The sequence below is a fragment of the Ciona robusta genome, chromosome 2 (genome assembly GCF_009617815.1).
Source record: "Ciona robusta chromosome 2, ASM961781v2".
NCBI classification, from domain to species: Eukaryota; Metazoa; Chordata; class Ascidiacea; order Phlebobranchia; family Cionidae; genus Ciona; species Ciona robusta.
Window position 1 is genome coordinate 4778390 of NC_143236.1, and position 11985 is coordinate 4790374.

The window sequence follows — 11985 nt, forward strand, 5'->3', positions numbered from 1 at the left end:
ATTAAAGTTTGAGATACAGTAAAATAGAATAAATAGTTTTGTACTCGTTTGCAGTCCTATTGATTTTTTAAAACGACCAGATAAAATATATTGTCCAAACACGACATGATGGACTAAAATGAATGATTTTTTTCAAAGAACGTACGAAAATCGGGAGAAATAAAAAAGAAGGCAGACAAGTCTTGATATTAAAATAACAGATCTCCCTGTATAGAAAATATACACAATTTATGTGGTGTTTCAATTAAAAATAACCTTTAAAGCGACACGGTGTAAAACGAATCGAAACTTCTCTCCGCGTTTAAACCAGCACAATCAAGTGCAATAACCGGTTAAAACAGGTTTCACAGTAGACACAACGCAGATTAAAATTCCCTACACGAAAAAGGCAGAGCCTCAAACTGCAAGGGATTAATAAGAGACACCTTCAATAGCGGAAGTTAGTTAAAATGCTCCTATCTTCGAGTAAGCGGTTCTAGCACACTTGTGTAAGAAACCATGTCAGCTCCCAAAGTCCGCAAATTCATAAACGTCAACCGAACTAGGTTTGGAACTTTCCGAAATGTCAGATGATATTTTACTTTCTGGTTTTACTGGATTTTTTATTTCCTTTTTTCCCAAATGTACAACTTGCGTTGATGGCTGCGATAATGAAGATGACTTTGTGTGATGAACACCAGAGGTATTGAACCTGTATATAAAAGATACAATGTTAGAAAATAGTCTTTTAAAATATTAAATATAAATTTAAACTGTTAATGAACTTACTTGTTAGGAGTTGGAGAAGGTGTATTTCTTAAACTTGGAAGTTTTGCTGAACTAGTATTCAATTTTATAGATGTTGACTCTGTTTCTATTAAAGATATAAATAAATCAGTACCTTTACTTGTTTTTGTTTATTTTTTTAACAGAAAATGCTCTGCAGAGTGCAGGTACAGGTAGTGGTAACTTTTACTATAAAATACGAACCTTTTTCAGATAATGCATTAGGAATGGCAGCATTTGTTGTTGGTTCTACTGTTGAGTTGTCTTTTGAGTTTTCAACCAAAAAATCAGGATTCTGAGTTTGGATTTCTGAAGAAAGAGGTGGAGATGGCAGGATGTCTTCGGGAGATGTGGGCAGTGGTTTTGTCACGGAAGTTTCATGCTCTCGGACTTTTCGCTTTTTCCAGTGTCGCTCTGGCTGCAAGCTGGGATGAATGGAGGAATGCTTGGATGAGTCACTGGAGAAGGATTTGCTCCTCTGCTCGTCGTTCTTACCAAGAAGAGGGCCCAGTCTGTCTTGAACATTAGAGCTGCAAGTGGTGGTGGAACTGGTGTCGGACATATGTTGGCTGATGGAAATGTAAGCGTCTATATTCGCGTTTGACGCAGCAGTGTTGGGTTTCGTAGTTTTGGATGTAGTGGAATTAGGATTCTTTTTAGGTCTACCACGTTTTCTCTTCTCAGTTGTCATGGGAGTAACAGAAGCCAAACTTGGGCGTTTTTGTTCCTGCTTTGGAGCTTTTTTATTAGCGGTAGTGCTAGTCTCTGCTTTGTTTGGCTGGTTCCTATTTCGCAGCGTTCTTTTTTCTGGTACCTCTGAAGATTCTACAGTTTGCGACGGCAACCCAAGCCTTCTTAAAGCAACATGGCCACTGCTTTGACGCTTCACTACACCTGTTTCTACTTTTTGAGGTACTGAACTCGTCCGAGACAGCTGATTAACAGTGACTGGCTGTGGCGTTGGTTGTGCTGGTGTTTTGCTCACAGTGGGTTCAGATTTTACTGGGGAATCCAACAGAATATTTTCCTCTATTTTACCTTCCAGTATCTGGTATTCACAAGGCATGAGGCCGTTCCGTAAAGTTCTATCACTTTTTGTTGCGGATAACTTGAGTTTGAGTGGCGAGACAATTAGTTTTTCCTCACCCTCCTTGTCGGAAGGCTCAGAATCTTTTTCCGAAATAATTGATGAGTCACTGGAAGACTTGATCTCTTCAGCTGAGTCACAATTATCACTGTCTTGGCTCAGAACAATTCGTTTCTTGTCAATTTTAAGAAGAAGTTTTGAGGTGCCAGGATCTGGTGGGGGAGAGGTGGAAGTTGTTTCAATTTGTTCGCGAGGTTTAATTTTATTCGGAATTTCTGTTACAAAAGGTTCTTCACTGGGTTGGAGCACATTTTCTGCCGTTAAAGGTACTGATACCTGTGGTATAGCTGTATCAGTTGGAACAGAAATTTCTTCATGAGCGTCACCCCTGTTTTCATTGTTTGCCTGCAAAGCTGGGTCAAGTGTTGAGCAATATTCAACACAGAATTCACCGTAGCTGCCATCACTGTTGAAACTGCTGCTGGAATAATAAGAGTCCGAACTTTGACGTTTTCGCTTCTTTTTCTTCTTTTTTGACTTTTTCTTTTTTTTCTTTTTGCTTTTCTTGGTTGGATTTTCAGGGTAGTTTTCATGAGCTGTTGCTTGTGTAGAGGGCTCTGGGTTCAGTGGAATGGCAGGACTTGGCTGCGGGAAAGACTCGCATGCAGATGGTAAGGTGGGGATGGCTGGCTGGGGATCAACATTCTCAGGCATTTGCATAGCAGGAGGGAGGACTGGTTGACTTTCTGGGGAAAGAGTTGAATCTGGCATTGGCTGGATAGGAGATTTGTGGTTGGGTGCAGGCTCCTGGTAATAATTTGTGGGGAATAAGCTCTTAGATAGTTGTTGCGTTAATTTCATTTTCTGTTCTTCGGTTAGAATTGACCACATGGGGTGACTTTGGTATTGTGCTATGGAAGTGTAATAAATATCCTGAGGATTCATATAGTGGTAAGGCTGTGGGGGCATGAAAGTGGGGTAAAACCCCTTTGTTTGTAAGGGGTTGTGAAAATTATCCAGCCCTGGTGGGTGAAACTCCTGCTTGACATGCGCAGGAGGGGGGTGCGAGACGGAACTCGAGGAAGCGGGGACGATGAGGTTACCGGAGTGGCCGCCGACGATGGTGGTAACATTGTGCTCACTCTCGTGTGCTAATCTATCGCAAATATCGTCGACGGCTCCGGAGTTTTTTGGCCGGTTTGAATCACTTGTGTCAGTTTGGGAGCGAGTTCGGGCTCGCGGAACCCCTTCAATTGGATCTTTAAATCCTTTGAACAAAACACCAGTTTTTAGCGAATCTGTTCTGGTTCGATTCTGCATAGATTTTAGTCTTTTTCGTTTTGAGGGAAAAGTTTTACTTAAAATCCTTGACCTGGAGGAGTAATCACTAGAATCTGCAGTGTCTGTGGTTTTTACGTTTAACCGATGCGGTCGTTTATGTCCCGTGTGACTCTGCTTGTGCCGGCCACACGGTGTCCTCGTGAGTTCGGTGTCGGATTCATCCATGTCGCCACGGTAACCAACATCTTCCTCATCTTTCTCATCATCTCTCTTCTCGGCTCCTCCGACCTGGATGTTCTCCTGGTCATCCTCTGCAGGTTTCAGGAGCTCTTGCCCTGCCTCCTCATCACATGATAGAGCAAGAGCCCCTGAATCGTTTTTTGCCTTCAACGCCGATTGTCTGAGTGGAGGGCGTGATGTGGGCGTGTCACTGTGGTTATTGTCCACACTGTCACGTGATTTAGAACTGCGCGTAATTGTTCTCGAGCAAGCCGCAGGCCGGGAAGCGGCAACTTCCTTGTTTTTACCACTTTCTGATGAACATTCACTTGAAACTGAAAAAACATGCAAGAATATGTAAGTACTAGATTTCATAGGCATCACAGTTTTTCAACAAAACCCTTATAAAGCAAAACAGGAAAATTTAATACAAGATAGAACTTAGTTAATGTATTGACATTAAATTAAGTAAAAAGAAACCAATAAACTAACCTAACTGTTTGATAGAGATGTAAACTTACATAGAAGTTCACATATTGTAGTTAAAGAATTGCCGGCAATTTATTATTAGTGAAGAAGAAAATTAATTCAACTTACCTATTCTTGATTTGTTGGTGCGTAGGTTGATAGTTTTGTGTTGCTTAATATCATCAGAAGTTTTCTGCACAATTTCCGGGTCATCTGTTTTATCTGAATCCCATTTGACGACCAGTCTACTTTGCCGAGTCACCCGACCAGCTGCTTCACGAGGTTTAGTCTCCGCTATAACAGGAGTAGCATCACCCCCTACACTAGCGCGAGGGGACGGGAGGTTTTTCGAGGTTTTCCCCACAACAATGTTCTCCTCTTTCCCATTAGTTTCCTTTTCAGTTTTAATGGTAAAAGCTGAAGGAGAAGCAGCTGCACCAGTCGCACGCCACGTAGTCCACGCTTTTGCTCGCTGCGATTTTTTTACTGGAGGTTTGCTCGACTGTGACTCGCTGTCAGTGTCCGAGGACCTCATGGACCTCTTCCTCCTGTTATCAACTCTCTCCACTTTTTCCTCCACTTCATCTTTAACATCAGTTTTGTTGGGAAGAGTTTTCCGAGGACTGAGTGATTCATGCTTCCGACACGCAGTGAGGAATGCTTTGCGGTGGAGTCCATTTTTGTGCCGTAGTGATGAGTTTACTGGGGACCGGACAAGTTTTTGTTCCGAAGTCTCGCCGACCTCTGCCAGTTTGACAAGAGTTTTTTCCTGTTGTTGGGCAGCCTTTTCTATTTTATTGTTTAGTTTTTCTTCAGGCATTAAGCGCTGGTTTTTCTCCGTAGAGGGATTCCACTCTGGAGTTTTAGCAAGGAGAACGGATTCTTTCCGTGCAAGTTCACACACCTCGGGTTGCCCAAACTTGGGGAGAGTTTTCAACATTCTTTGTGGTTCAAACTTACCATCCCGAGACATACAACGCTCCAAATACTTCATCTGAAAATAGGGAAAAACTTTTCTTAAACATAATACTATTGGGTTTTGTATTAAGCATTGCCAGCCAGGAATTTAAATGTCATATGTGAATCTGAAACCATATGTGGTTTACCTGTGTTAAGAAAACACTTTCCATATTTTTGACAGTGGCTCTTTTGGTTTTTTCTCTTCTTCCAATCATATAGCACAAGTTACGCACACGCTCAAGGTCCTGCCTGTATTCAAAAGTTGTATTATGCAATTGAGGTCAAAACCAGTACTGTCCCTTGAAACCATTTTGTATAAGAGAAAATAGAGAAATTTATCTCAAACTTGTGTTTTCAGCATGCTGGTTAAATGGGTGTATATTAGGTACAACAGTGTAGAGTAGACTGTAGAATATTTCAAGTGCAGGTAAGTGCTGAAAGTTGAATAGGCTACATAAAAATATGAAAACAATTACACTTGAAGGCTGTATTGTTTATTAATTTATAGAGGTCAACCGATATATCGGTTCACCGATATTATCGGCCGATATTTACGTTCCACCGATAATCGGCGCCGATATTTCACCGATATATTAATAGTTCGTGCGAAGCGACGTGCGTCCTACTTGACCTTTACGTGTGTTCGTAGTTTAACGTCCACGTGCCTCGTACTTTAGCCTTCACGTGCGTGCTAGTTTAACGTCCACGTGCGTCATAGTTTGACCTTTACGTGCGTCGTATTTATGCGTGGTAGTTTGACCTTTACGTGCGTCGTAGTTTGACCTTTACGTGCGTCGTAGTTTGACCTTTACGTGCGTCGTAGTTTGACCTTTACGTGCGTCGTAGTTTGACCTTTACGTGCGTTGGAGTTTGACCTTTACGTGCGTCGTAGTTTTGACCTTTACGTGCGTCGTAGTTTTGACCTTAAAGTGCGTCGTAGTTTGACCTTTACGTGCGTCGTAGTTTAACGTCCACGTGTGTCATAGTTTAACGTCCACGTGCGTTGTAGTTTAGCGTTCATGTGCGTCCTAGTTTCGTACAAAAGCAACACCTTCCTAAGAACATGCATGTTTCCTAAAAACATGTAGACCAACCAATTTTTCTCTATAACTTGCAATATCTTGAATACAGGCATTACTTTTGATTAAAACTGATCATTTCATATGTTTCGCTATAGTGACAAATATCGGTAAAATATCGGTATCGGTATCGGTAAAAGCTAAAAATATCGGTATCGGTGGAAAAAAGTGATATCGGTCGGTCTCTATTAATTTATGCTCAATGCAAATTTTCAGGACCAACACAAAAAAAGACTCACACATATGCAACACCCAAATTTATAGAAACTACCTTTTTCAGGAAGCACATTTTATACAATTTTTATCACAATATTAGCCACTCAGCTCACCTTAGATGCGTGAACATCCTCAAGCGTCGTTGTAAGTTGGTTTCGGCAGCTTCAGCGAGTGCAGTGCCCTCCTCATGTTTAGGTGTGATGAGAGGTCGATTGAAATTTGCTGCTCGTTTTAACTTCCAATACTCCATTACATCTCGTGCTGTTTGTGATGGAATGCTTAATGCATTCGCAACAGCCTATAAAGGATAGCGGGTCATGAAAAGGTAACATACTAAAAAAATTGCGGAAAAAACAAAACAACATGCAACTGAGAGTTTTGTCCATTTCACAGACGGAAATATAAAAATTTTTTTAACTATTTTACAGACATTTTTTTATATTTTATATTTTCTGACAAAAAACTGCAGCAAATTTAGTGTTGGTGGATGGTTTTTTATGTGTATATATATAGTAGAGTGGGAGAAGATGGGACACTTTTTCGTTCTATTGTTTCATCCCATTTGAAAGTACAGAAAGCACATTCAAAGGATTATAAAAACCGTATCCTCACGACTCCCATAGACCGCTGTTAATTGTTCAAAACGTGGTAAGGAAATTTGCATATTATGTGCTAAAGGTGTCCCATCTTACCCCACCCACAGTACTATACTCTAACCCAACAAATACACCAGCAAAACCACAGTTGATCAGCCACCTGGTATTTAACAAGAGTATAAAACTCCTGCTCAAGCTCCATGATCCTCCGATGCCTCATCCCTCTTATCCTCTCCTCTGTTTGTTCATCTTCTCCATCGCTTTCCTTCCTATTGGTGCTGTGTTTCTTACAATACGATCTGTTTATGTAGTAATAATGTTAACAATATTTTAGTGACATTTTTTAATCGAGTAGATTGACATTGGGCAGTGTTTCTTATAATATGATCTCTAGACAAAGTAATTATGTTAACATTTTTTTTTTGCAATCGAGTATGATTTACACGGTGCTGTGTTTCTTACAAGATGATCTGTGCATGTATTAAAGATGTTTACAAAATCTTAGTGATTTTTTTAAAATCGAGCACGATTGACACTAAAAGGTCAAGTTGGAAAAGAGCTATAGAACATTTAACAGCTAAAAGCTAAACATTTTTTTGATATAAAAATACTAGTACTAAAAATTTCCGGATGATGTTTTTAAGATACATAAACAAACATACTGTATCATTATTTACTTAAAACTGTTGCGGTGCTCTCCAAATGTAGCATAAACTAAAGGGTCGTATTTACACTGTACCCCAGTAAGTTCAAATGCATGTGTTATAAATTACATTGGTGTGCACATTTTGACCATTGTGTGTAATTCCATGTGTGTTGTTCCGATATTCCCGCAAGTAAACCTTACCTGAAGATGACGGCATCCTCTTGTCCTTCCAAAGGTGAAACACCGCAGTCTGCTATCATGTCCAATTTGTCTTCGATTGCACATGTAACGTGGTACGCTGTGACACAGTGGCGCACGCTGCACTGAATGCACGCACCAACCCTGTCCTTGCATATACTGCATAGGAGTGCCCACCTTGATGATGGGACATGGGATACCTGGGGTGAAGTAGAGGTTCATTCATCATGTAATATATATATTATATACATAAGCCGGTTTCTTGTGTCTGTTGCAAGTGGTGTGAGTAAATACACAGTTCAAGAATTCTAATTACATATCTTTTCTAACAACATTTTTAAAGTATGAAAAAACTCCTGTACACATTTCAAATGCTTAAAAGCAAAATTGATTGCAAAGAAAATTAAATGTATCGACCCAACAAGTTTTCTAATGCAAATAAATTTCTCCAAATATCAACAAAACCTCACCTTTGTGATTGGTTCCATTCGATCAGGATCAGCGATGGTGATCTCAGGAATCCAGAGAGCACAACTCACATGCGCCCATTTGTTTCCGGACCTCGTGCTCTTCATTGCTCCTCCTTTCTTATTGCACAGAATGCACATGGCGGAGCCACGGATGCCGAGAGCGCACGGCTTGCACAACCAACTTCCAACAGGAACCTGCAATATTCATGTCATCAGTGAGCATGCTGATAATTTTGTAACAAGGATGAGAATAGAGATCCAAATTCCTCAAAATGTTTGTCCTAGGGGTCTTGGGGCGTTAAGTACGATGCATGTAAAGGTTAAACTACAACATATGTAAAGGCTAAAATACAAGTCTATACGATGACCTTTTTAACACAAAAAAGGTTCTGAAATCAGCAGATCCGCGGAAGATTTTTGTCCCAGGTGCGTTATACTAAAATATTTTTAATGCGTGTACCGAATTCATTATAAAAAGCTGCATAAACAATTTTTTGATTATGTTTGTTGTAGCATAACTGATAACACTGACCTTCAAAATCCCATAACAAGCTTGGTGAACACATAAGTTACACCCATCACAGAAAACCATTTCATTCCCTTCCTCACAATCTGGCTGCATTGAAAATGAGATGGTTAAAACACACTGAGAAATACGTCAAATCAAAAATGAATCATCAGACATTAAGCACAAAAAAACGGAAAAAAGTATTAACAACCTTGCAAATAAAATATGCCCAGCTGCCTAGCATTATACAATGGCTTTAATGTACTTATACGCATGGTAGAATAGGAAAAATGAACTTACTATCCTACAAACATCACAGACAACATCTTCGTCATATTCGATTCCTAATCCTTCCTTGGTTTTGATGGCAAGCTGCATGTTATCGTGGCACTGTGTGTATAGATAATTATGGTCAGAATAAATTCATTGAATTGTAATGTACACCAAGTTAGCAGAGTAAACTAAGGCTCAAAGTTTGGTAGAGCAGAGGTTATGTGATGTAGGCCAGGGTTGCCCCATTGCCAAAATCTACAAATTCTAATTTTTGCAGTGTGTAAAACATATTTATAGTGTGTAAATGCATTGGGGGAATCGCCTTTCAGTATTTTATTAACAATTTTAATAAGATTGGTCTAATATTTATAAAAGTAATAAGAGTGCACACTTAATAAACATTCGATACACTTATAGCTTAAATTGTTTACTATACATATTATGCAACACACCTGAGTTTCAAGCTCCTCCATTATTTGTTCCATGGAAAATTCATCAAGAGTGGCAAGACCTGTAAGGAAGCAAATTAGTATTAAAATACAAAGGTTGCACATTTTTATTATCAGACATTCAGCCAGGTTACACAGTAATTTTGACATTGTGGCAAGTTTTAGTCAAGCCCATGAAAGATATAAGATATTAGACATACATTAGCTGCCCGGGTTTGGGGATAACGGGCTAAATCTATGCTAAATTCCAGGTCTGTGACAAAGACCTTACCCACATAAAATGGAATCGAATGACTGAGTCAAACATCGGAAAACAAACTACATGAAAACAAAATTAGAACAAAAACTAAGATCTATATATTATTTAGCCTCATGAAACCACAGAAACACCCACAAGGCCACAACCCACCCATCATTTTCCTTTCATGGTTGATAATTTTAAGCCACGCTACATCCATTTCATCCAAATCATATCTACATGTGGAATCCGCCAATACATTCAGATCAATCATGTCTCTGTCTCCGATGTCAGGACTTGATTTTAACATCTTCCGTGGCCTGGTGCAAAAATCAAAAGTAAGTAAATAAATTATAAATAAAGTAATATAGATCGATTTGATGATTTCCACATAACTTACATTCGAAAGTCGCCCAATGTTTCTTTCGGAACAATTTGTATATTTTTCGTTGGCACCGATTTCGCATTAACAGGAACCTACAAAAAGAAAAACGATTTATGAATCATATAAAACAAGTTACATGTAAATTTTAACTGGGCCAGTAACAAATCCCCCCCCTCCCCCTACGATTAACATCATCTGTTAATTTCCAACAAAGAAACACCACTCCACTCCACTTGCTTACAAAATTCTTCACTAGCAACTTATTAACTGTATTCTTGAATAGATGTTTGTATTAGTTTAATATTATTTCATATACCTGTACTCCCTTTTCCCATTCAATCCTCCAAGGGTCTTGCATGATCCAATATTCCTCATTCAACAACTGGGAAGTATCCGGTATTTTCATAGCGCTGATCAGATCTTTCCGAAATATCTAAAAAACAGAAACTTGAATAAAAATGGCTCAGTCACAACATAGTTCATATTATGTAGACAAATTTGGATAATTGCTGCAATTAACCCCTAAATAAATGCAAATCAAAACTGTATATATAAATTGGATAAAACAGCACAAAGGTAGCAATACCGGCAGAACTATATTACCTCAGCAGGCTTATGACGATTTGGGATTCTGCTTTGTCTCTTCTGTGACAACGATGTTGAGCGTTGAATCGCACTCCTCATGTTTGATGTGCTTGGAGTAGAAGGTTTCAGGGAGTTGTATGTGAATCCATTTGCCTCCAGCTCTGGGTTACCAGGGGAAGGGGAGGCATCGAGGTCGTTCAATAAATCTTTGCAATCGAGGAGTTTGGAAAGGTAAGCAGAAGCACTGCGATTGTTATTGTTGTTGTCGTCTCCATCGGTGCGGTTTTCATCAATGTTTGCTTCAAGATCTGGAAGTTATCAGACACATCAGTCATCAGACAAGTAGTTGGATTAAACACATATTGTGCAGCAATATTTAGTCTAAAATACCAAGAAATGGTAATATCCTACTAATGATGCTGATAAGGCAAACTTTTAGACACACTGTATATTGTTGCATGTAACTTATGGGGCCAAGTGTCATCTTAAAAAAGCATGGGCTCGTATCCGTTATTAAATTACATTTGTCAATAACGTGGTAAAAATTAACATTCAGTGGCATAATGTATAATGACCTACCATGTTTTTCAGAACACCTTCTACTTCTGCTTGGTGTGTGTGAGTTCAATGACGAACCTAATCCACTAATATTAACCTCATCGCACGAAACACTGGGTAGTCTTCGAGAATATTTTCGCTCAGAAGTCATCCTTAATTATGGTGTGGCTAAGTCAAATCGATGACAAAATCTTGGTAATCCATGAAATTATGTTTGGTCTTCATTCATTAAGTTCCACAGGTATACATGGTTTGTTACATTATTTTAAAACTATAAAACCTGTTGGGTTTGAATAGGCTAAATTACTGTAACCTATGTACGCACAACGGCAATATATTTCAATACAACGTTATTAATGACCAAATATACGCTATACTTATATATAAATACAATAAAAACGATAAAAATAGTATACAAATAGATGAAAGATGCCTAAAACAATTAAATAAAGTAATTTACATAGGCGAAAAATAGTCTCGCACGAATTTTTTCAGACTTTGTTTATGCTTGAGTAGTTTTACAGCAAATCACGTGATAATAATAAACTTTTCCAAAAGAATCCGTGCTTCTGTGACATTTTACAAGGTTTTGTCTGTTTATAGAGTTAAGTACATAATACTGCTATATTTACTAAAGGAGTTAAACCAGTTGCGCTATTAAACAACGTTTGGTTTGTTATAAAACCAAAACAGGTGCATGGCGGGAAGGCGGGAAAATCTTTAACTTGACAATTCAACTCCACACGCGCCATTTCACAATTCGAATATATTGGAATAAAAAACTTAATTTACCAAAAGAATTACTGCTAGGTAATAATCCTTCTTCAGTGCCTATAAACCGCTATATAACCACTAAACCCAAATTCCACCTACAAACTCATTGCTTAATCTATAACTAGTACTGTGCCTAGAAAGCATAAAGTACCACTTTAAAAACTCCAAAGTTATACGATTGAACCAGAGTGTTTAGTATACTCTGATTGAACTAAATTTTTTATTTTCTT

At 38.8% G+C, this 11985-nt stretch overlaps 1 protein-coding gene across 1 annotated transcript; it reads right to left on the reverse strand.

Annotated features, from left to right (window-relative positions):
* Nucleotides 1-24: 24 nt before the first annotated feature.
* Nucleotides 25-11301, reverse strand: LOC149740406 (uncharacterized). Its single transcript, XM_089871780.1, has 17 exons — nt 11003-11301; nt 10442-10731; nt 10155-10271; nt 9854-9930; nt 9625-9773; nt 9219-9277; nt 8794-8883; nt 8518-8601; nt 7986-8180; nt 7519-7715; nt 6832-6970; nt 6189-6373; nt 4927-5029; nt 3950-4814; nt 970-3687; nt 769-853; nt 25-691 (listed from the first exon to the last, which is right to left on the reverse strand). Exons 1-17 carry the CDS (start codon nt 11130-11132, stop codon nt 502-504), a joined length of 5673 nt encoding a protein of 1890 aa, XP_089727906.1. The 5' UTR covers nt 11133-11301; the 3' UTR covers nt 25-501.
* Nucleotides 11302-11985: the final 684 nt, after the last annotated feature.